At 40.1% G+C, this 26,391-nt stretch overlaps 1 protein-coding gene across 2 annotated transcripts in view; it reads left to right on the top strand.

Annotated features, from left to right (window-relative positions):
- LOC310881067 (uncharacterized protein) overlaps positions 1 to 26,391 on the top strand; it is a 266,119-nt gene that overhangs the window by 191,754 nt on the left and 47,974 nt on the right. For both annotated transcript variants that reach the window (XM_083797797.1, XM_083797796.1), the window contains exons 4-5: positions 23,105 to 23,305; positions 23,607 to 23,730. In XM_083797797.1, the coding sequence (XP_083653923.1) occupies positions 23,105 to 23,305; positions 23,607 to 23,730 (325 nt within the window). The remainder of the gene's footprint in view (positions 1 to 23,104; positions 23,306 to 23,606; positions 23,731 to 26,391) is intronic.

Here is a 26,391-nt window from a genome sequence, read left to right as displayed (position 1 = left end):
GAAGATGAGAGGATCCCTTCAGCATTCTTAAAGAGAAATGAATTACTGTAAGGAGTAACGTTTCTCCTCCAGTCTCTCCCACCAATTCTTTTGGAGATGGTTTGTCATAAAATGGCTTGAGAACTACATGTAGTTGGTGGCAAACTACAAAACACAAATTAAGAACAGCTATGTTAAACAAAAGAGGTCATAATCCAAGGGGCACAAGAGACACAAATATTTCATCTCGCCTTTTTTGCTTTTGGTCTCAACTGAGCTTTTAGCATTGTGAAACTACTGCTCAGATTTTTTTCTGTATTGCCATATCCATGGCTGTCACAGGGAAAAACACCTTCTTTGTCGATGTATATGTCTTGTAACTCTCTAACTCTCAGGTAACTACATGAAAAACAAAAACAAAAAGAAACAAACAAACAAAAAAAAAAGGAAAAAAAATCCTACTTATACTTATACTATTAGAAAAAAAAATGATTCACAAAGAATAGTCACGAAAGGATCAGAGAAGCTGAGCAGACCCTGAAAAGCATCCAACTACTTTCTGAAAAATTAATTTGATTGCAACTATGGTATGACCTTTTGGCTGCAAAAAACAAGTCATGGAACCCAGCTCAGTTTTCCCCAGTTCAGTGTGAACACATGCTGAATTTCCCTAAGAATAATGAAGCTGTAGGTAAACTTGAAAAAGACGGCAGAGGCCAAAAGCACACAGTTGTCTTCCTTCTGTTGCTAAATGCCACATGAGTCATTGCAGGCTGTTGCAATTCTTGTGTGCTGTAGACTTCAGAACAAAGCTGGGGCCGTGCCAGACACCGATGAGTGCTGTGTTCCCCAGCATGGAACATGAGGTGGCTGGACAGAGCTCCCCCAGCGTGGGGGGGCACAAGCCCAGATCCATGTAACCTCATCCCAAGACTACAAGCGCTAAAGAACGTGGTGCAGAGCAGACATCTTCAGCTGCTGCTGTTTCAGTGCAGCAATGCAAGCATGGGCTTCTGGACAGATGATGCTAAATCTACATCATGCTATATTTGTCCCCTGTGGTCTTCCTAGCCTGGGTCTTTGCTTTATTGTGTGGGAGTTATTGAGTCAGTCTAGTGAAGGGATCCACTGGAGCTTTATGTGATCAACAATTATACTGGTTGTTCTGTACCATCAAGTGAGTGTTATTTCTTCTATCCATACTTGTTCTCTCTTAGGTGATACTACTTTCAAACTGACTCAGTTTGAATACCAAAAGGATGCTTTTATAATTAGAATCCCTCAAAATTCTATACGGGATCATCTGAGATTCTTGCTAGTTTGTATTATTTTTTGCACTGTCTCTAATAAAGATGCCAGAAGCTGAAGGTGGCCAGTAATTTTGCTTCTGGTTCTTGGGGGAGTCCAGGATCCTATTTCTTCATGTATTAGTTCGTTGAGGCAGTCGTTTACCTTATGTAAACACGGAGTCCGAAGCATTTGGAGTCCACGTGGTGAGTTCCTCTGTGAACTCCTCAGCAGTAGTTAGAAATCATGGTCTGTGTCTTCAAGAAATTTTCAGCAAAATTAATAAGTAAGTAATCAGTGTTTGTATGAGGGGTAAATGGACACTGTGCTGTTTAGCGAGGTAGATTTATGGGTGCTCTCTGTTTCAATATAATGTAAATACAGATGCTAATTCACATACTGAGAACTTGCAAACTAGTGTCTTAACTATAGAGCCATTTTTTCTGCTCATATAAATTGGCACCACTGCTGCTTGTTGTAACCCCACTAAATTTGAGTCATTTAGTCAATGGAACTAATCCAGTTTACCTCAGCTCAGAATCTAATCCACAATTAAGACTTGTTTATAATAAAGGTTTTCTCAATGCAAAGTTCTTATGTAGAGTTTGAGGTGATCAAAATTTTCCCTTCCCTGCTTCTTGGTTCCTTAATCCCCAATTAATTTTCAGATCTAAACACACGTGTGACTTTTTCAGAGAACTTTCAGAAAGCACTCTGAGTCACTCCAATCAGTTCTGAAGCACAAAATATCCCTTGGTTGACATTCCGAGATCATGAGCTGTGGTTATGTGTATTTCACTGTTCGCATGGTAACAGAATCAAAAGAAAATCATAATGAAACACAATGGTGGGATTCAGAAATAGGTTACAAAAACATTCTTTTGAGCAGCCTGAACAATGGAGAAGAGATGAATTTACACTGGGACAAATTCATCCTTGTTGCAGTGCCAATTAACTCATTGAAGTTACACCTTGGAATAACTCAATAATTAGGTAAAATTGTTTCAGTTAGACTTGTACCACCCCCAGCCTCTCTTCAATGGTAACCTGACAATAATTTGGCCATGAAAAATCAGGACTCTATATTTTCATTAACTCTTTGTTTGCCTTCACTTTTTTAATCATTAAATATTTAATGCAAATTTGCATTAGAAATTGATATTGAAGCTGGATTTATCAGAAAATATGAGCCTCTGATAGTTTAAAACAGAAACATCTTCTGTATAAGCATGAGAAGAAAGGGATGAAAAAGACTTAATTCTGTAGCTCTAAGCTGTCCTTTGTCTTAAAAGGTAAGAAAGGAATTACCATGGAAACCTGCTCACTCACATCTTTTCATAGAAAAAGGGTTTGACTTAATTACTATGAACTTGTACTATCTTATCTTAAAATAATATTCCAGGTCTTTTTCCAAAGCAATGCATTTATATGTCAGAAAGAACTAAGGGAAATGCTATCAGAAGGGAAATAAGCATTTGTCTGTGTTTAAATCATAGCTTGTGCTCTGTAGCAAACATTTTTACTGCTGTTGTGAAATTCACACCTCTCAGGAGGAAACCTTATAGAATCTGCTGGTTTCTTTCAGCTCCTATACGTGTATGTAAGCAACTGTAGCAAATCTCTTTTAACTGGCAACAATAAAGAACAGTAATTGCACACTTTAATTTAAAATTATAAGAATGTTCCTTCCTTTTCTGGAAGGAAACCTCTTCTGTGGGCCACTTTCCAGAACGGAATGGCTGAATCTCAGAAGAGAAAAACAGTGTCTCGTTCAGATTTACAGAAAGCACTACAATCAAAAACTGGGACATTCAAAAAAAAAAAAAAAAACCACCTCATAACATTCTGCTTTTTCACTCTTAAATTTGTTCACTCCATTTACGGTACTGTCAGCTCAGGTGCTAATGAAATAGTAGAAGACTGTTGTGAGATGAATTTATACCTCTGGATCTTGGGTTCACCTTTGAGCAGTGTTTGCTCCTGAAGCTTTATTGTGTCGTGAAGCAGCCCCCCCCCCCCCAGGGCGGTGGTCACAGCACTGAGCCTGCTGGAGTTCAAGCAGCGTTTGGGGAGAGCTCTCAGACATAGGGTCTGATTCAGGTAGTGCTGTGTGGAGCCAGGAGCTGACTCGATGATCCTTGTGGGTCTCTTCCAGCTTGGGATATTCTGTGGTTCTATGAATCACACTGATGTTCACACTGCTTCTGTGGCACGGCTCCTATTGCTCACTCTCCTTGCCTTCCTACAACTCCTCCTTCACTCTGGGAGGGAAATAAGATCCTAGAGCTCTTAGAAAGTGTAGGTTTCTTCATAGATTTCTTCTAAAGTAACTTACCTTAGTCAGTGAGACCTGTACTGTGCTCCTCACTTGAGAGCTTTATCCAAATATCTGTCAGTCTTACCCAACTTAGCAGTCACAGAAAGTGGAATCAGTTCTCTAAGGGAAACCTTTGATGGTGTAACCCACAGTAAATGTATTAAACATCTTATACTTCACATCTGAAACAGTAGCTTCCCATGTGTCTCAAAGTACTGCACAAGCTTTTGCTAATATAGCTTCAAAAACGTTTTCCAACTAGCTGGCCCCAGGAAGAGTGGAGTCTGCGTGACTGAATGACGTAGAAACAGAGTGTATCATTATTTATTTCTGAGATAATCCTTGGTTTTCATATCACTTCCAGTCTTCTGCAGTTACAATGCCAAGAATTATATCTGTGGGAGTTACAGTTCCCTAGAAAAAAGGCAAACAGAGAACTTTCAGTCTAAAGTAATTTACTTTAGTGGAAGAAACGCATTAGAGATCAACAAAAACAGTGTTTCCATGATAGGCCATGGAAAACACATCTTTTCCGAAGCTCGCTACAGTAATTTTAAAACCAAATGGCTGATGCCTTTGCACACCTTAGAAATGTGTGAACAATAACTTCAAGGCACTTATTTTTAGAATGATATAATTTTGGAGCAATCATAGATGATTTCAGTTGCTAAAGATGATAAGGTAAGTCCCTTTTCCACTAAGTTTTTGCTCCCTTTGCATTGTAAAAGCAGTCTGGAAGTTTCTTTATAAATGAGAATCTACCCTAACACACTTAACATAAGAAGATTTAAAGTGTTTATATCTTCTGATCGAGTTTGGCCATGATTTTGCCCTGTGTTTCTCTTTGTGGAAAAGACAGTAAAACACATACAGAGAAGAGAATTTGGTGAATTTGAATTGCGTATAAGGAAATCACTGTAATATGGGTTTGAATGCAAAATGTTAAAACCTGAATGCACTATATGGGTATGCAACATGCTCCCCTGTGTCATTATCTTTATGTGCCAGGAAAGTTAATACAAGCCTTTTTTGCATCTTTGCACCAAAGCTGTAGAAGCATCAACTTTCTACATTTTAATTCAGCTGGTTTTAATAATGCTCATGATATACAAAGATCAGCTCCAACTTTACTGAAGAAGGACTGTATTTTCTGGTATCTGCTAAGCTGTGTGTCATGAGCTTCTGTAATAACTACCAAGGATTAGGTTAATAGCATTACAGCTGGAAGTGTTACTTCCGGCTTTGTGAGACCTGTTTACAATTTACAAGGTTGGAGTGATTAGTAGTGCAGATGCAGGCTCCGCTGGTTACAAAAGCTTATATTGGCTGGGAAGCATAGTAGATTCATTTTCTGGAAGAAAAATGTGGTATGTTACAGCAAAAAGTGTTGCTGTGTGTGGAGAATCTTGGGCTCGTTAAGGATCTATTCACAGAATAAAATAACCGTTGATAACACGCTGCTAAGGGACATCCTCAGTTACTGGGATGCCGCATACATTCCAGAAGGTTATGAAATACACTGGAAATACACTTCAATGGAAAATCCCTATAATCCACAGATTGACATTAAGTCAGGTCTTCCAGGAACATAGTTACAAGGGAAAATTTCTTCATTATGAGGCATAGCTTAAAGATTCTGGCAGTCACTACAGAATCTGACTTTTTGGGAAAAGAAGCTGTGGCCATCCCTCACTTCCTCCTGTCCACTTAGAAGGAATATAATGGTAGCTTACACCTGTGTAAGGCTTGCACAGGTGCCTCTCAATTTCCACTGAACTGTATTTTCACAGGTAGAGACTCCCTGCTGCTGTTCAGGACTTCCTCACATCTGAACTAGTCCTCCCAGTATGTGAGGCTTTTCATCTAACGTCTTGATCAGCTTCTAACAGCTTGATACATAAATTGTGGCTTTAGAGACTAGCATCCTGACAACTAAAATAATGCTAATTATCTTTTAGAGTTGCATATTCAGACTTTCTGATCTAAAACTTTGAATCAAAGTTAATAAGAATGTTTCATCAGTGATGACCTAAAAATACAAAAAGTAAATTCTGTCAGCTGTTACATTAATCATCTTCCTTTAAATTGTTTGCACCAGTGTCCATGGCATTGGTAACCCTGATTCACACCATTAGAGACCAGCTAATGCTGTCCTTTCCTGTGTGGGTTTTGTCAGCTCTCTGGTGTGGCAGTAATCTTAGTTCAGCTTTTTTGCTCCTAAATGGTTTCCAAAGATCAACTCTTCTTTTAGTACACTATAAAATGGAAAACTACTGCTTCATACTGACTGTTCTTCAAAACAGGGGAAGGAGTGATTAGACTCTGACCACCATGGTGAAAAGTCCTATGTCTCATTTAATTCCCTTTCTGCTGCATTTTTCTTAAGGATATCTCGCTAGTTACAGCTTTCTATAGATAAACAGGCACCATGTTGGAAAATTTCACACTCAAAGTGAAGCCTACAAAATTTGCATTTGTCAAATTTTACAATGAGGTGGAAAAATGGCACTCTTTACTCGAAACAAATTTGAGACTTAATTGCTTGTAAGCAAAGCAGAAATCAAATTCATTTGGTCAGGATTTACATCATGCTTTGGTTTTGCAGATTGCAGCTCACCCCCCCCCCCCCCCCCCAAAAAAAAAAAGGCCGCATTTGCTACTATTTTGTAGGGAATTTAATATGATCAGAAGAAATTGATGGTATCTGATGTGTCTACTGGAATACTCAAATACCAAGACTCCTATATTGTTTTGGGGCATAAAGACAGAATGGCTTTTCACAGACTTCAGGACCTATCCAACATTTCAATGTGGGTCTAAAATATTTCACCAGTCACAAAGGTTGTAGTGGTAATGTACTGAAAGGCTTATTAGTTGGTCCTCTACTGTGCAAAGTTGGCTTAGGAAGACTGTTTCTGAGCTTCAGTTAGACAGACTGCATCAGGAGAAGAAAATACGTGTCAGGAGCGTGAAGGGATATAGCTGTAGATTATAATGCCTCAAGGATTTGTGGTAAAACCAAGCTGTCATATAAGCTATTGCTATTTAGGCAGTAGGCTGTGTTGACCTCCCTGACTTGCATGATCAGGAAGGTGAAAGTATGCTCTCCTTTTCTGTTTGAAGGCTTTTGTGAATCCCTTGAGCAGCAAAAACAAAAGCCTCATGCAGTTGCAGCCAGGGTTAGTATTGCTTACTTCAACCAACCTGTCCTGCACACTAAACATTTGCAGAATAAATTGGATCCTTCTGAAGAATTTGAGTCTGAAGGGTGTCCTAAATTCATCTTCCAAAGTACTAAAGATTGCACTCGTTGGAAATTCAGCCCAGCACTCAAGGAGACTTCCTGCCACTGCTGCTGGGAAGCTCCTGTGCCAAATGGTAGTGTGATTGAAAACATGACAGTCAGTGACCCTTAGCTTGCTACCATAGCATAGGACCTTAAAACCTCAGGGGAAATTCAAATCACAAGAGAAATTCTTTCAAATTTGCATAGAGGAACTGAATAATTTAACTTTCTTTTGTTTTTCTTCCTTTCAGGATGTATTTCTGAATAATGCATTTCAGAAAAAAAAAAAAAAAAAGAGGGAAGGACAAATGGGGGACTCATCACAGAGAAATGTGGCTATGACATGAAGAAAGGGTAGTAGGCAGAAGAGGGGAATTGAAAGTGCTTTTTTGTTTGTTCATATGTATGTTTTAAGTGCTGTACTGCTGATGCTTCTAATGCCATATGGTGGAACAGCTGATGGTTAAATGCTGATGCTGAAACATGATGCTGACACAGCAGATGCTAAAACGTGATTATGGCAAAGCTGATAGCAAAACACTGAAGGTGAAACACCAGCGCAAAAAATAATAAAATAGAATCCTCTGAAGTTCCTCTCCTATAAATGGTATTTCTGGAGTCGGCAATAAAGGCAGCAGCCCAGAAGAAGTTTCAAAACCTTTTTGAAAAAAGCAAATCAGTTGTGAAACTTTCTTTCCACCTTGTACAGTCCACGTAGCAGAAGTTTGCATCAGCTGTCGGTAGGTCTCATAGAAAGTCACAGGTTGCCAGCTGGTCACAGTGGAATAATGAGGTCATCCAACACACACATAGTCTGTTTGCTTACTTGTCTCCCGTAACATTTATGTATTTTTTATGGTTCTAAACATTTAGAACAATGATTTTAAACATTTAGTTGCAAGAAGCTGTGGTCCAATCATTTTTATCAGTAAAAGACATTCTGGAGTGTGCTTGCCTGTGTTTCCGAAGGATGGCTTTGACCAGCAGATACACTGTGTATCTTGTAAGGCACAGGAATGACATTTTGTATATGAAGGAAGTATCCAAGTTGTTCTAGAAACCAGAGGTAATTTCTAAAAGCTGGGAGAAGAACAAATAACTTTAGTGGTGATATAAAAGTTAGAAGAAGATCCACTTTCAAATCTTAAATATTCTCCAGTCTGATGGTCAGTGCCCTCAGAAAATCCAGGGTAAATTGAGCAGCTCTCTTTGGCATCGGGAAAAGCTGTTTCTGTTTCCTGCAGACCAGATTTTGTTCTGCTTCTTAGTTTGTTGACTGAATGTAGATTGCATTGTAGAACATAAATTCCATATTATGAAACAATTATGTGAATATTTCATTAGCCATTTACTTGTCAAAGGTCTTGCAGTATGCATGGGAAAGGGGATGGAGAAAGTTTAACCACTAGCATGTAATTATTCAGAAAGGGCATGATCAGCATCTCCCACAAACACCCAGGGTGTTTAGCCTGAGAAATTGGAAGAGAAGCTTTCAAACTGTATGTTTCCTTTGAGAGTCCTGGCACATGTTTTACTTGTTTGTTTGCAGCTTACTGCATCCTCTAAAAGAGTGTGGGTAGGTAGCAGGGAGGAGGACTTGTTTGTGTCTGTGGTACCATCTGCTGTGCATTGGTCAGACGAGTTCTGCGGACACAGACAGATCTGAGGGGTGCCCCCAGAGTACAGAGAGGGCACGAAGTCATGACGTGAGATTTAGCAGACAGGAAAACTGTTGAGAAGGTCAGAGAGCAGCCAGGACTCAGACATGATACAAACTGTATGGGAGACCTGCACCCTTCTGAAGAGCTGGTCCCTCAGGTACCCTATGGCTTCTCAAAAAGTACAACATGCCAATACAGAGATACGTGAGTCCCTTCCCAGTAGATTTCTGTCACCTGTATGTAACTTGTTGCAGCACAAGAAGCCACTGAGTACTCGCTGTGATGAGAACTGAGAAGGGGAGATCTGCTTTCAAACTCTTTCATTCTATTTTGTGCAGCCATCCTCTAGCTAAAAAGTGGGTTGTTCTATTTCATGTTTGGAGATTCAAAATCCCTCTGGAGTCTTTGTTTTCAGGAATCAGTTTCAGCAGTTACACTCCAGATTCTGCCTTGCCACATGTAGTCCAGAGAGCAATGTTTCTGGAGTAAATGCCGAGTTCTCTCATGGGAGAGTTAAGTAGGTTCCTGGGCTGGCTGTGAGTAACAGTTAGGGAATCAAACACCAACTGCGAGTAATAGGAGAGAAGTTTTTACAGATTATCACTCTTGCCTTTTCAAGTATTGAACCCTGTCAAATAATGTTTACATTAGGGCTGGGTTGATATCTGCTAGCAGCATACAGGGTTGTGCCCAGATCTCTGGGCAGGCTTGTGGGAAGGCAGACACCACCACAACTTTCCTCTAGAAGGAAACTTTCACAATTGCATGCTAAAAATGAGAATGTTTAGTTAGTTATCTTATAGTAAATTGCATCACTTGAGTTAATTTTGGTGGATATTCATGTACAACTCATGGCTTTCCTGGTTTCACACTAACAATCTGTTTTCCAGACTAAACCTTCATTTGGAGTCCCCCTCTAAGGCACTGGGGCAGTTGTTTCCTTGGTCAAAGTGATATATATATATATATATATATATGTATGTATGTATGTATATGTCTACTATGGAGTATGATCTAGAATCTTTTGACATTTCAGTCCAGAAAAAAACCTGCAGCATCCAGACAGATGTCAATAACTGCACAGAAGTCTCTGGAAGGGGTACCACAGTGCCTAGGGGTAGGAACACAATTGATGTGCTTGGGGAGGTTCACTCCAGTGTGAAAGCTTATGTTTAAATCAATTCCAGAAATGTTTTTGAAGAGTAATTTGCACCCCAGTGACTTGGGAAGAGGTTCAGTGTTTGGTACCTAATAAAGATAGCTGGCATTGGTGAGGATGTTATTTTAATTATAACAACATGGTGATGGCATTTTCAGGAAGGGATCCCACAGAGTTCTGACTGCAGACGTTTCTCTACTCACAGCATTTAAACAGCTGCCAAAGGGTTTCCATTAATAGGTTATTTGGATACACTGTATGCAGGCTTATGCTGCACTATCACTGCTTCACAGCCCTTTTTTCACTTTCTTGACTTTCTTGGAAAGATGAGCCAAATAGATTTGGCCAGAGCTAGTGCCTCAGATTAGAAGGCAAGAGAGCAAGTGGTGAGCAGCAGCTGGTATTGCAGCTCTGTACCAGAGAGCAGGGTGAGAACCACAGCCCTTGATATCACCAGCTGCTGTAATCCCACTCCATATGCAGAGAGCATTTGCAGGACAGCTTTCGATGTCTGCACATGTGAGTTGGCTGATGCAGTAAAAGCCCTCCTGAAGATTGTAATGTGACCATACAGAGGGACTGAGAAACTCTGGCTCCCGTCCTTATGTGAGAGCTCCCTAACTGTCCATTATTTTTGGAAATCAGGCCATTTATAACTTACTGTCATTTGCTGTGCTGGTGTAACTAATTGCCAGTGACCTTGCTGGCATTTACAACAGCTAAGGATCTTGCTCAAAGGGTAAGTGCTGGGACCCAGCATTCCTCTGTACTGAATGATGCATAGTATGGCCAGGTCTCACCTCACATCATCTGTCACCATACATGAGGAGTAACTTGATAGGAAACCTAGACTCAGGCCAGTGCAAGGTGAGAATCATGCCCAGCTACACGTGCTGGCAAAGTCACTTCTCCCAAGGATGTGCAGCTCACGTCATGCTTCCACAGCACAGCCTGGGTAAGGGAAAAATCCAGGAAGTACCTGGGGCTTGTCAGAGCCTGCAGCTATTCTCAGCTCAATTCAGCTATGCATTCACAATGCTTAGAAGATTTTTGAAATGTATTACCATCCCAATCAGATTGGAGTGCTCTTTTTTAAATATATTAGAGTCTCTAACCAACAAATCTATATGTGTAAAAAAAAAAAAAAAAAAAAGAAAATAACTCTGTGTAAATCATCATCTTTTTTATTATTATTATTATTCATTAAAATAACATTAATCATAAACCTCTTTGGTATTCATATGGATGTAATACATAGTTCCAAAGGAATTATGGATTAAAGGGGAGTTAAGCTCAGAACACTCAGTTCTCTATGAACGTGCTGTGTTCATTATGTTAGATTTAGTGTGAACTATTTTCTTCAGTATTATTAGAAGGGAGTAATGGTTGAGTTTGGCATTTATTCGAAAGTGATTAAAGTAAAATTTTCACCTTGAATAAAACAGCAGCAACATATTAACAATTTTTATCATGCCCACAAAAGAAATCTCTTCTCAAAAGAGTGGAAATAATCCTCTGAAATCTACCTGCAGCTGATTATATTAACCCATGAGAAATACATGTTTCCACCTCTACAGACTGTGTTTTTTAAAAAAAAAACAAAACTTCATACTGTTGAGGTCTTTAATATCTCTGCTACTTACGTGTACCTGGGGGTAATGTTAGGATCACTGCACATTCACTCTGCTGTTTCTGACTTCTGAAGGCCCTACATTAATATTCTAAGACTCATTACTGATGTAAAAACTAACTGGTTTATTGAACATTGCACGTCTGGCCTCATGTCTGCATAGCACTAATTAAAAATCCTGAACTTCTCTACCAGCAGAAAGCTTTGTAAAATGTGGTGTGGATTTTTAGAGGATTTCATCCAGTTTCTGCGTATATAAACCAGAGGTTATTTTCCAGGCAATCTTGTGAGTTTAGAGATATTATTTACAGAAATAATTCTGTGATAAGTCTACAAGGTTGTATTCTACCCAACCTGCCTGTGGTCACGCTACTTGTGAATTGGGCTGTAGATTTGAGAGACTTGATGATAAGAAGTGAGTTTAGACCAGGAATTTGGAAGGTGCTGGTTACAATGAACCTTGTTCTTGCCCCTGAACCTTCCATGCAGTTGATGCCATCTACTTTCCAAACACTCACCTTATCTGACAGGATGAAAGTCCCCCAGATGCTTGGAGTTTGGCTAATATTTCAGCACTGAGTTTTCATGTTTGAATGGAGATTTACGTTAAGACTTTTATGAGGTAACATATAAGGCCATATTATATCAGGCAGTGGATTTCTTTTCCTTCTGTATTAGCAAAGTGTGGTTAATCCTAATTAAGAAATAAATTAATCTGAATGTCAACTGGCATAAATCCTGTGAGGAGGAGTGTTTGCATTTATGAAGTACTGGAATGTATTTGCCTGCCTTTGGTCTACCATGTTGTCCTCATTCCTCTGCAACAAAAGCTAAGGTCAGAAGAGTTGCATACCCATGGCCTCAATTCACCTTGTTCGGTAGAGTGTCGCAAGATGTCCTGAACTTGTCTCAGTGCTGCTTAGGCCCCTGGCTTGTCCTTGTCACTCACAGTGCAACTTCTTGTGACTTCTTCAGGTAACTCTTGAAGTTTCTTTACTTTTGTGAATTCTGAAAAAGCCCGAAAAGTCATTGTTAGTGCCAAAAATTCCAGCCACGATTTCTACCATCAGATATTTAAATTCCCTGCCACAGCTGTGGCTATATCTCCCCTTTCCTGCCCTCACCGCCCCCCCCCCATGCCAAAAAAAAAAAAAGTCTTTTACAACTGCCTTATTCAGAAATAGGAAGAAGCTGAAAAAAGTTGGTACTAACTCCAAGTAAAGTTCCAAGCTGTCCCTTTAGCCCCTCTCTGAGCTGCGGTCTGGGCTGACTGAGTACTGAGGATGGTCGTTTTTGCTGCGTACATGCTTACATACCATTACACTGCGTTATCAGTGCCTTCCAGTGATTCAGTTAGAAATGTGTTATGTGTTGGGGTTTTTTTCATCCTCTGACCTCCTTAGCATAGGCAGTCAGTAAAGAATTGTATGCTTTCTCAAAGAGATTTTGGGTTTGTTCTTTGATACATGATTTTTTTGAGGACAAACCCAGGCCTCCAAATCAAGATCCACACAGAATATTATTAGGTGAAGTGAAATGGCTTTAGAGGCAGGGGGTGATACAAGCTTCTGCTCTATAAGTGTGTTTTTGTTTTGTTCTGTTCTGTTTTTTATGGCCTTTTGAGGGGACAGGTGAGAAGGGAGCTGACAAGACACTGTGTTTTGTGAGGGGCCTGGAGCAGGGGATAGAGTCAGATCAGCTGTAGAGGGAAAACTGGTGGGGGGAAAGGGGGAAAATGAGTGCCTTTCCCTGCACAGCACACTGAAGCATGGATTCTGTAAATATGCTTTTATGTAGAGTAAAGATGCCTGAGAAGGGAAAGCTATAGCACTAAATACCTTCAAATAGTGCCTTCTTTAGTCTGTAGGGAACCTTTATCCACAGCAGTCACAGCTCTCCTGCTAGAAATCAACCCCTTTATCTCTTTTTGAATGAAGCGTGGTGCAGAGGGGATAGAAGAGTTTCTGCCGGCTCATATGCCACGCATCATTGTGTTTCTGAACCTCTCTCAGTTATTAATAATGAATTAGTCTTCACAGCACAAATATAAGGAAAGGTGTTTAGTAGTGTCATTTTTGGATTAAAAAAAATGGAAGCAGTGAGAGGTGAAGAGAACTGCTCAGTATTGTACTACACCAGAAATTGGAAACTGAATGTAGGTTTCCTGGGTGCTATGCCAATGCCCTGGCCAGTTTAAAAACTTCACATTTCTTTTATTACTAGCTTGCCCTGAAGAGTTTTTCTTTTCATCCTATTTCTTTCCCCTTTATTTCCCTCCTGTCAGTGTAGCATAGAGGTCCATGTAAGCACAACTTCGTATTCTACCCCCAAAAAATTGAAAGGCCTCAGGACACACTATATTTGCAACATACAGTGCCATTTTGCAAGACAAAAGTCATATTGCTGTTACTGAAAATAGTAAGAAAAAACATAATGCCGTATGTTGCAGCAGTCCAATTTGCTGAGACGTACAGGTCTCTCCTTTTCTCATGACTGTTAACTGTTCTTTTGTTTCTGGTGTTTTCTTTTCTCCTTTGGATCACACAGTAGTCAAAAGCTACGTACTGTTTTGTGCATCAGAGAAAGAAAATAAATAAAGGGATAGGATTTTTCACTGCAGCTTTATGACTGCCTGCAGTGTGAAGGCTGCCATAGGGAGTGTTCATATGCGCAGGGTCTGGAGGTCTTGGTGCTCATATAAGGTACCTGGTAGGCTGGATCAAAAAGCAGTGGGCTAACACTAACCTTTTTATTTATTTATTTATTTATTTATTTATTTATTTATTTATTTATTTTGAGGGGGGGAGGCGAGGGGAGGATTGGCAACATTAGTTTTTTCAGCTGAATTAGCTCTTTTGATATCAGTCTAAGAGATAGTCTTGAAGCAATCATCAAATTAGAACAGCTAAAGCTGCTTTGCTTCTGCAGTATTTATAGATCCAGGAGCAGGCACCACGCCGTAGTCTTGTTCTGAGGGTGATCTTCAGTTGCTGTGTTCTGTTACAGGATTTTAATCATTTCTTTCCAACACCTGCTCGCTTGTATCATAGGTGGGGAAGGAAAAGTGCCCTGCTACCTTTGATCTTAAGCCAGGATAAAGCAGAGTAATGTTCAGGCTGCTCTACAGTGTCCTAAACAGAGCAGCAGCAGAGCCAAAGCAGTGAGATGTAAGCTGTCTGAACCTACACTGAAGTGTACCCCAATTTATGCCCTGAGGAGCTTTACTGCTCTGGAAGATTTGGGATGGGGTTTCTCTTGAAGTAACAAAAGAGGATGACATGCCCACTACTTCCTCTACACAGCCTTCCGCTTCGCTCCTAACACTGCCACCTTTTATGTGCTCCTCACTATTACTAGTAGCAGATGTGTTTAAAACCAAAGTGAGGAACTCTGTCCTTTCAGCCTCTAACCAGGGTGCTGTATCAGTGCTCTGATTATCAGGAGAGGAAAAAATACACTGAGCAAGTGAGAAAGCTGTTAGAGCCAGAGAATCCCAAAATGTTAAGAAAAAAGCTTCCTTGATAGAGGATTTTTACTGGGCATAGTGGGAATTTGCCTTAGGGAAAACTAAATCTTGTGAGGAACTGGGCTGTAAGGAGGAGGAGGGGGAGAGCTGGAGTCCAGCCTGCGGCTCCCGCCAGGGGCTGCAGTGCTGTAACCCCTTCGCGCCTATTGAGTTCAATGGCATGAGAGGGTGGCCAGTGCCTTGCAGGGGAAGGTCCATAATGAATAAACATCTTCATTTTAAATCACCCTAGGCTCCCTATTTTGCATTTCATTTCCAAACCCAGTTATCCAATTTTCAGTTTAGGCCCTCTGAAGTCTAGAAAAATAAACGTAAACTGCAGAAGGGTGTGGGGAGACGACTTTAAAAAATTGCTAAAATGATGCACAAAGAGAGAGAGGGAGAAAATGACCTTTGGTTGGGCATCCAACAGTGCAAAGAAATTCTGAAGTAGTTTACTTTGAAGTACATTTCAATCAGAGGGATTTTCTAGCAGTAAAATCGGGCACTTAGCAGGGATTGCATATAATTTCCACTCTATGCCAGTATAAAGCTTCAAGCATAATATTTTTTTCTTGGTGTTTTTTTTTTTTTTCAGCACCAATAACTAAAGCCCTTGGTCATTAATAATGACTCATTCTTCACCTACACTCTTTGAACTACATTTGTCATCTCCTTAGTAGCCTTTAAAAGATCTTAACCTGACTCTTCTTTTTGCCTTCTCTCTCAGTCTCTGAGTCATTTTCTTTCTAAGTGACAACTTAGAAGTTGACATTTACCTAGGAAGCTGTACCTTATGTCAGAAATGCTTTTCAATTGCATTTGTCTTAATTTTTGCTGTTACTATTATATACTATTATATTTTACTACATTGTTTATTTTAATCTTCCACTAAGAATATCAGGTCAGGAATGGTAGGGGCTTGGGACTGGTGAAAGGAGGGGGTTAGTATGGTATTTCCAGCACCAGAACTTTCTGACAGATCCAAGGTGAAATAACCAGCCTAGAAGGCAGCCACACTGTCAGAAAAACTCTTTGGACGCTAATGTATTTTACCAGAAAATCTGTAGTTGGCATCTGCAAGATGATCTATTTTAATATCCAATTGAGGCAGCCAAGCAGAAGCTGGTAGCATCCGGTCATCAATGAGGAGCAAAGCCATCTTTCTCAGTACGTGAAATCCATCAGTCTGAACACTCAGCAGCAGTAACCGGGGTGTGCGTTCCTTGCTTTGTTAAGCACCTAGGTATAACAGGAGATAAAAGCTCTTTCAGCTCTTAACCTTCTTTAACTTTTAAAATGTGGCTGAAGACCAGGTGAGCTCAAGGTTAGCTCTTGCACCCATTTTTTACACACATCTGTAAGAACTGTCATATCAGAGAAGTCCAGCCAGGCAATTTTATCTGCCACAGGTGTCCTCAAAAATGGCAAAGTCCTCTGATCTAACCAGCAATTGTGAATTCCATACAAGAAGAAATTTTTCTAGATAGAAACTTGGTCTATGGTTAACATAAATCCTGTTGGTATTCATTTTGTTTTATGTTTTAGCTTGGGAAATGCTTTCTGTTTTAACGATTACAAAACCCTGTGGTTCATTCATGCAGCAGTCACAGTAACTGTGAGCAATGCTAATGAGGGAAGCAAGCCTTGCTCCCACCAAAATCACTGTAAGTTTTGTCAGTGACCTTCATGACAGAAAGAGCTGGCCCTTTAAGGGAATTCAAAAATGAACCAAAGCAGTAAAAAACCATAATATTTTCTTAAGGGAGTTGTCCTTTTGTATTTTCTTTCAATGCCAGAAGTGCCTTTTGTAGAAAGGTTACTAACCTACGACAGATGAAAGTTAAAAGAACACGGTAAGAAGGCAAAGTAAAAGGTAGTTATGAACATATTGTTGATAGAATTATTTTTAGAAATGAAATATAAAAATGTTGGAAAGATAGGCAACCAGTGCAAACTAATGTACCACAAATTGGAAAGCTTCATAATCAAATATTTATGGCTCTCTTTGCAGTGTTTGAAAAATTAAATTATTAAAAGCAAATATTGTGGCAAATAGGTTCCCATCCATCTCAATAAAAGTTACATTTCACTATCACTGTCACATTATTACTTTTTTGCTTTCAGTCTTTTAAGATTGAAGAGAACAGTAACAAACTCTGGTAACAAATCAAAGCTTTTCAATGTAATTTACTTGGTGAGTAATTTCTAATTGATTCAGACTGATGGGGCTGCATAGTTTGATGTATTGCTGAAGCGAGAGATACTTTGGACGAAGTGAATTTATAAGCACCTCTTCTCCAAGAAAAATGGCTGCTATATTTCATTTTGTCATTTTTAGCTGTAGTGATGGTCTTGTATACCTGTCTGCGTGGCGCCTCTCAAGAAAAGAAAAATCCAAACCTGCGTATACACCTGTCACGGGCTGTGCTCCCTTCCCAAAGCCAAAGGGGGGAGTGCTCCTGTGCTGCACCATGAGTGTGGGGGGTCGGACACAAAGCGTATTTACCCCGTACTGGCAACCTGGGGTGAGTGTAGTGCTCCTCCTTTCTCTCTCTTTTTCAAAAGTGTAGTTGCTTAGCAACATAATTTAGTCACCTGCAGGTCAGGGTTCAGATCTTGTTAATGTCATTGTGAATTAGAAGAAGGAAATGACTTTGGGGGTTTTACAGCTTCTTTGTGACATTGCTGTTAACCAAGAGGTTTGTATCCTGTTTGCAAGAAAACCTTCCGTGACTGCTTGTTTTTCATGTGATTATTTCCATAGATATTCTGCAGTATTTCTGAAGCAAAAAGGGGAAAGGGGAATATGATAAGAGACGTGTTATTTGGTTTATACGTTGTAGTTGTTGAAGGTCAGAAGCAGTGCTTTACACCCGATAACAAGTTGCTTTATTTTAGGGCAAATTAAACTCCAGACTTTGGAAAGAATTGTTCCAGCGTCAGTCCTGCTCTGTCCCCTTGTCTTTCCCCACAGCACATTCAGGGAGGCTTTCAGGAGAGCAGCAGCAAGTTCCCCTCCATGCGTGCCTGCCACTTTATTTCCCACAGCAGAAATCCCTGAAGGCTGGTGCCTCGGGGGAGCAATCTAAATTTAGCAACTACAAAATATATCTTGAATTTTTTCTCCACGCACTTGCAACCTCTTGGATGCCATCTGATTGTGTCTCCTTCAGAGTAATGTGTCCCGTCCCCCCAGCACCCTGCTCAGGTCACACTGAGAGGTTTCCCAAGGCTCCTTCCATAATTGACTGAGGAGGATCTGAAGCACCCTAAGTGATGCAGTCTCAAACGCCGAGAGACTTGCAGGGCCACATGGACTTGAAGAAGCGCGTGCTTTCTAACCTGCCTGAGAGCCTCTGGGGATGCCACGCACCCATCAGGTCAGTTCAGCTCTTCAGGCAGAGCCAGGAGGAAAGGGCCATGGTGCAAGTTTGAGGATCTGCAAAGGGTCGGAAAAGCAACCATGGTTTTTGAATGCTGTGAGTGTGAAGGAAAGGCTTTGCCATTTTGATAGAAATGCTTGTGTAAAGCTGTCAGAAGGGCTTTTTCCGCTTCATTGGCCTAACCAGATGCAAGGAAAGCATGCATACCTCCATGTATATACATACATATATCACGTGTGTTATTATTATGAACAAAGATCCAAATTTGATCCAAACTTAAACAATCATATCCAAATTAAATATTTAATTTCATTTTCAAGATGATGGACACTTCCTATTACCACTTTAAAGTGTTCAAATCATAAGTAGATATTCAGCTGGGAAAAAAAAAAGCCATAATATTTTCCTTGGAAAATAACAGAATTAAATATTTGGTGTGTACTGGAAACATTTCTTCATTGTTTAGAGTCGAAACAGTTTTATCAAATTCAATCTAAATTCATGGGTAGTTACAATCCTCCTAAAATAGCATTTGTTGGCAGAATTAATATTCACCAAATATTTTTTAGCTGAAGTTTGCATTTGGTTTCCTGATCAAAATCGCATGCACTGCTCTTGTCTCTGTGGCTTGAACTGCTGTGCTAATGGCTCTGTCCTGCTGAGGCTTTCACATCCGTGTTGTTTCACATGCGCTTTGTGGATCAATTGTAAGCTGTGCGAGAAGCTGCAGTTGTGTTCACTGCTCACAAACACTTGCAATCCCAGGATCATTTGCATGGGTGATTTGTGGTCTGGAGTTCATTAATCTTTCACTGTGACTGTTCATTATTTGTACTATGTGACTGGTCAGCTAAGACATATGGGACCAGACTGCCAGCTGCTGAAAATCAGCGTGGCTCCACTGATGGATGGAGGCAGGCTGGTCTCTGGCTGTGACAGATTGGATCCTGGAGGAGAGGGGCTTCCTGCTTGTTTGTCAGGCTTTGAAGCAGGCTACTGGGTAAGAAGCAGTGCTAGCTTTTTTAATTTCTAAGCTTCTGCACAGGTGAATCCACCTGTGAAGCAAGCTGCCTGTTGATACCTTGCGTATATAAACATGTGGGATCTTGTAAAAAAGAAAAATAGTGCAAGCAGGTGTTTGCAAACAGAAGTTTAAAAGGCAACCAATAAATAACTGAATTAAAAACTTATTTATAAACTTTTTTTTTCACTTTTGTTCAGATAACTCCCCAAATGCAAAACCAGTTGTTTCTTAGGTGTCTGTTTCTGCTAAGAGACAGACTCCGCTTCCTGTGGAAGCATCAGTAGTGACAACAATATTATGTGGTGGTTATCCTAACATGTAAATCCTGAGTAATATCATGAACCACTATTTACAGGGATTGATACAATATGTATCAGTGATTTAGGATAGAGCTTTTAAAAACTGATGCTAGCAAAGACCCAGTGCCGTACTGCCAGTTTGTAGGGAGCATCACAAAGGGGAGTCCGAGACGTACAGCCTAAAATCACTATCAAAGGGGAACTTTATTAACTTTTCCTTGTCTTCATTTGGAAATGGGTGGACATGAGCAGTGATCTAACCAAAAATGTCTTGTGGGTACACCTTCATATGAATTAACTTGAGAAATGTTTCAGATCCGTTGCCTAAATCAGGTACTTGCATAAGGGAGACATACAGGTGAGGCATAAAAATCAGTCGTGCAACAGGGCATCTGCCATCAGGTTGTTAATTGAGACTAATATTGCAGTGGGTAGCTGGTGAGATAGCATAATGGCAATTAAAACTGAGAGGAGAGAGAATACTTCCTCCTTTCTTTCTCCTGAGTAGCACTGGTGTTACGGTTTTAGGCCGATAACTGGATTTCTCAACTGCTACCTGTATTGTGCCAAGCTCCAGCAGCACCTTTAATGTGTGACTGACACTAATGAACAGAAGACCACCTTTAACCTATGAAAGGGGTCATAAATTTACACTATTGTGAAGGTGGCAGATTTGTATTGTTATTGATTTTTCCCCATCCCTCTCTACCTTTTCCCCTAACGTTTGACAGGGAGATTATAGTCAATAACAATGCTTGGCATTTATGGGCAGTGAAACTTTGAAACTTGTTTGAAACTTCTAACCCATGGATCTCAAAATGCTTTCTAAATATTGACTTTCACAACTGTTTGCTAGTTAAGTATAAGGCTAGGGAAAAGGAAAGTTGCACAGTTTGCCAAATGATATGTGGAAAATCAGTAGCAGAGCTCAAAATAGAAGCCAGAAGTCTTTCCTCCAGCCCTCTGTTCCTTCATCAGACAATATGTACTGCTGTTTAGTCTCATTTTTGGAACAGTCAGGTACCCAGTAGTGATTAGCTAAAAGTCAGTACCGTAAAGATTTCTAGCAAAAGCAAAGTCAAGTGACATACACTACAGTAGAGTGAAGAGTAAATAATTTAAAAAAAAAAAAAAAAGTCACACTGAACAGCTAGGTTTTTGTATTTAATTGTGAAATTTCACATTTCCCAGCCACTAGAAAGTAGTTGAGTACAAATTTTAAAACGGCTTGTTTGGTTTTGGTTTTTTTTTTTGTTTGTTTGTTTGTTTTTCTCTGTCATGTACTGTCTCAAAGACATCCAAACCTGCTAGCCACCTAGCTCTGTGAGGCTGCCATGCTTAATGTTGATGGCAAGGTACAGGTTTTGTATGAGGGCCAAACAGCCAGTTTGTGACTTGCTACGTGTTCCTAGGTCTCCAGGGCACCTGGAGTTAATGAAACCACGTATAAATTGAATAGTTAAAACCAAAGTTCTCTGTAGGCAAAGTTTCTTTTATTTTTCTTTGTAAAGTTTTGGAGAAGATGTACCAGTTTTGTTTTGTATTGTGTTTTCCTTAAAAAGAGAACCAACAGGGCTTGAAAGGAAGTGGATCTGTAGAGCTGTCAGCAGAATCTCAAAAAGAAACTCTCTGGGAATCCCATCCACCTCTCCACTTGCAGGCAAAAAGACATGGAAAATAACACATCAAAACTGCATTTCTTAAATATTTTATACATAACGTCCAATGTTCCAGCCTTCACAAGAATGCCAGATAGCTGTGCTTCCTTTAGTGTTTTATATATGATACTTTAAAGACTTATGAAATAATTTTATACCTTGTATACGCTACCAATAGCAAACTGTCCTGCAATCAGCATCATATGTAGTTCTGTTGTATGCACTTTCTTAAAGGTAGAGGCAATGTGAAGCCGGATCCCCTCTCTCCCAGACCACCCAATCTTATTGGGTTATACAAGGCAGTGCTCTTCTTGAGCTTATGCTTAGGACTGTGACATGTTCCAGTGGCAAAACTACAATCAGTTCTCAGATTAATCTGTGATTTACAAGAACTGATTGACCAAAAAATATCCTAAGCCTTCAGGAGGAACAGTAAATTAGAAATGAATCCTATATAAGGCTAATAATTTGGTGAAAATGCAAATGTCACCTAGGAAGTCTGGCATCATGCCTCTGCTGTAATCATAAATCCACAGTGATTGTACATGTGAAGGGCTGAAGTTAAATACAAGTTTGAAATACTGAGTTCCTCATTCAAGAACAGCTATTTCTATTCAAGAATAGAAAAAAATGTATAACTCTTTTAGCTAACTTGGCAATGTCAATCCAGATTAAATCTTTTTGTATTTCTTAATTAACTGTAAGGTTGCATTATGCAAACACAGTTTGATGTACATATTTGTGTGTGATTGGCACAGAGAGATCAACCATGTCAAGTTTAAGTGAAAGCGAGCATACAAACTCAAACAACAAGCTGTTTGCCCAGCAAAGCAGCATACCTCTTGCAAACAGAAAGTCGCTTCTTCATCTTTACTTAGGAAACCTTGTTTTCTTAGTGTCTTCCCTCACTAGGAGCCCTACAAACTCAGGCCTTTAAAATGCACTACACATTTCTATATGGATGCAATCAAATGTATTGTGATGCAACTTGGCTTTACTTAGTGGTATAAGGACACCTGCAAGGTGAGGCTTTTGAGATCAGGCTCAAAAAAAGAAAAAAAAAAAAAACAAAAACTATTGCTCTTGTTACTGAGCTAATAGATCAGAAGATCTGCTCTAGAGCAAACCTTGACCTTCTTATTTCCATTATTTGAGTTAATGTAATGTTTCTGAGAGATGCTAGAGAGACGGCGATGTAGCTTGAAGTCCATTATCTATCCCACAGCCAATAAAACTGAATTAAAGTTGTAATTTGCCTTGGTCATGACATGACCTTGATTTGTGTTAGTCAGTATATTCATGAATGTGATTCTGAAATACTCTTCCTTCCTGAAGAAGGCATGACGTGTAATTTCTGAGATTCACCCGCCCTAGGTAGGACAGGAGGGGTGACGGTGGGAAGTTGCCTGCAAGCTGCCTTCGCTGTCCCTGCATTTCAGACCAGTGCAGGGGGACCTGTGTAGCCTCTGGGTGACTCAGAGCAACTTCACAGGCATCAAGAGACAGAAGAAATGCCATGGAGCAGTGGCATTGGGGCTAACTTAGGTGGTAATTCTTGTACTTGTGCTTAGCACACAGTAGCTACTTGAAGGAAGCAAGAGCTGGCAAAGGTTTTCAGTCACTGAAGGCTTTTGTAAGATCCAAATGAGTGAACTACAGAAGAACTGAATGATGCAGGAAGTGTTAAAAAATGTGCAAAGAGTTTCCTGCCAGACACCTTTAATCATAGCATACTTTTCTCACCAAAACTGTTTTTATACAGTCTCTAACACTGTGGGTCGTGAGCCTGACTGGGTATTTCTGTGGACAGACATCACAGCTCCACACGGCATAGAAGACAGAACATGATTAACCTTGAAATAGAATCTTAAAAACAGGATTTCTGGAAAAAAAAAATGTTTTGTTCTGTCCAGGTAGTGGCAGTTCGCAAAAGAAGATGATCACTGCTGTCTGGAACTGGTCTGCTGTGGACGAATTGAAGAGGCAAGTGAATGCAGTATTTTATGCCGGCTTTGGATGGGTTTTCTACCTGGACTTCTTTGTGTCTGACTTCCATGTCTGCCCATACGTCCATTTGGAGAACAGCTTACAGCAGCAGAGCAGCCAGGAAGCAGGTGAAGGATCAATGTCTACTGAGCTCTTTTAGCTTTCTTTCTAAAACTCACAGGGAGGCAAAGGGGGAGGTAATGTGGGATCAAAAGCAATAATGGAGAAGCATTTGCAGGGGGGGAATTTTTTTAGGTGGATTGTTTGGTTACAAAGATTTCTTTCTCTTTTTTTTCCCTAACATCCAGCTGCTGAATTGAAATCTAAATGTACTTGGTCAGTGCAGAGCATTGCAAATGTACAGCCCTGATCTAAGTGACACCAGATGTCCCAGCCATTTCTTGCCTTGTCTTTTCTCACCCTATGCAGAGCAAGAATACTTCCCACAAATGAGTGCATCCTTGCCAGCGTTTAACACACAGGCACTTTCAAACCACTTTATGGATTTAAGAATCCAGCATCCAAAAGCTTTAAGACACCATTGCTTGAGAAGGTGAATTTTAGAGGGAAAAAGCTGAGCTCTTTCTCTCTCATTGAGTGTTTTTCTGTTTTTTTTGTTTGTTTTTAGTTGTTATTGTTGTTTGTTTTTAATTTTTTTTGTTTTGTTTTTTCCAACTGTGCCAATGGCTTCTTTGGTTGTTAGATCAGTCTTTGGGGGAATTCTTGGCTGTGGTGCCGGAGGGAACCACACCCGAGCCTTTAGAAATCCCCCTTCCCAAGCCTTTCCCACTAAACTTTGAAACTTGCCTTTTAAAACCAAAATCTTTATAACCTGTAGGTGGACTGGGGAGGCAATAAGGGGGCAAAGAAATGCTGTTCTGAAATATGTCTGCTTTGAAGTAGCCATAGAGGTAATTGGATGGATAACTGTCTTTCAGTTCAGGATCTTTCGTTGATGAGGCTGAATATAATATAAGCAAGCAGCATACTTGGGTTTGCTGATAGCTGCCAGTATTCTCTTGGTGCATAGAAAGGACAGGAATTTTTCTTTTCATACATCATTTACAAGTAACTGCAATGACTCCGCAAAGTCAGTATAACTACATAACACAAAGCAGAAAAATGTACAAAGGAAAAAAAGGACAGTCTGTTGCTGTTTTTTAAGTAGAGGTTCTGTGTAGGCAGAGTTCAGTTGCACTGGGATGGAATCAAAGGGGCAATACAGAGAAATTTTTTTCACTTTCTTAAATTTTAATGCCTGGCTTTTGTGTCAATTATCAGTGCTCTTTATTTACTGAACAGTGCCTTATATGAAAATGGCAAGGTAGTTTGATATTTACTAATGAAAAGCCCATTTCTAAAGCTGTGGTACTGAATTCTCAGCAGTTTTCACAGGAACCATTTGCCAGAACTTGAAAGAAAATTGCTCTTGAGCAAACAGCCATTCAGTACAGACCTGTGTTTTCTATGACCAGGGGAGAGGAAATTTTCACTGAGAGGTGAAAATCAGTGAAGCACAGCTTCGGACCTTTTGTGTGCAGTCTAAGCACCATAGCTTTCTTCTTACACTCCCTTCTCACATTCAAGAGCCATATTTTCCTCTAGCAGTCAGCCTAAACACTTTCATTCAGAAATTATTTTCAGATCAGGCTGAAAGTCAGTTTTCCCACCCATCCTCATTATTTATTTGCTGGAGTGATGACATCTCCAGCCAGTTATGGAGTAAAACTGTAGTTTCTCCTTCCAAATGAGACTACATTCATAAGCACAATTTCCTGCTATGTGGAAGGGCTCCTGCCCCTCTCCCAAACATCTCTATTATCCCCTCTGACTATAGCTTTCCAGGTAGACAAGAAGACAGATGAGATATTCTCATGTCTTTCCTAAAGTGCCCTGAACTTGATTTAGAAACAAACGCTTCATGATTGAGAGATATCAGTGAGCAGAGCTTTGTCCCCACAGCTGAGGCAATGGGCCAAGCAGATATGCAGAGTTTCGTAAAGGATCAGTCACAGAGGCTGAGCAAGGGAGAGATAAGAGGTATCATGTAGGAGAGAGAATAAAAGGAGAATGAGGCTGGCAAAACTACATGCAACAGAGCGGAGAAGGGTTTAGAAAAAATCCTTTGTGCTTGTTAAGATTTTTGTAAATCCCAGTCTGCTTGAACATGGACTCGTCCTTCAGAGAGCAAAAGGGCTGGTGGAGGAAGAAGTGGTTAGAAAATTACCTTCTTATATTAACTCCCCGCATAGAAAGAAATTTACTTGTAAAGGTATGTTTTTTAAGGTCTTCTTACAGGTCTTATCAACTACAGCTCTGTCTACAAGACTGTGGAAAATGCAATTTTTTGGGTGGTTGTTTGTTTTATACAAACCATGCTTTGGTTTGTTTTAACTCTACCTCTGAGGTTCATTGTCAAGTGCCAACAAAGAGTTTTAAAAGCATTTGTCCGTCTTTCACCAGCATGATGGACCCAGTTTCTATTCTGTTGTCCTCCAGGTACTCCTGTGTTATAAAAGCTGGATCTCTTTTAAGAAAGTGTTGTTTTCCTTTTCTTTATGCATCTGAATGAGACGGAGCTCTGTCACCCCGTGCCACAGATCCCAAGTGGGCGACTCCTCCCCTTCCTACCTCTGCCCCTGGATGCCTCTCCTATTTCACTACTACATTGTCACAGAAATACTAATTGAGATTTTGCGTGCTGTTCACATACCAGCCTATTAAGTAACTGATATCAATGACCATTATAAAAATCAGTCTAGCTCTGGCAGTCAAGTGGTGCTGAGCTGCCTGTGGTGGGCTGAATTTTCTGTTCTGAAAATCTGAAAAACTTAAGGCTCTCTTTCTTAAAACCTTAACATTACACATCACTAATCTTGGAACAAGCTGCTCAGGCAACCTTGTCACTGTGGTTTTCCAGATTTTCTGATTTCATCTTAGTTAAAGCTTTATTTCTACAGCCCATCACTTTAAGCCATCAGTATGTAGTATATCTAAGCTTCCTGCATATCAAAAAGGATATGCAGAGAGATAAATTGCCAAGGAAAGATGTGTTCAAGGGGCAGACTTTAAAAGGCAGTTAGATGGTAGAGGGGCACACTGAGAGAAAAAATGGTCAGAGGAATTACAAACTGACACAACTTTTGGAATTCTCAGTCTTTAAAATCTGCTCCAAGCTCCTTAATTATGGAACAGGTCCACAAGGAAAACTATG

Source organism: Anser anser (assembly GCF_964211835.1).
Source record: "Anser anser genome assembly, chromosome: 13".
Taxonomy (NCBI): domain Eukaryota; kingdom Metazoa; phylum Chordata; class Aves; order Anseriformes; family Anatidae; genus Anser; species Anser anser.
The sequence above is the reverse complement of the archived record's forward strand: the minus strand, read 5'-3'. Positions and strand labels throughout refer to the sequence as shown.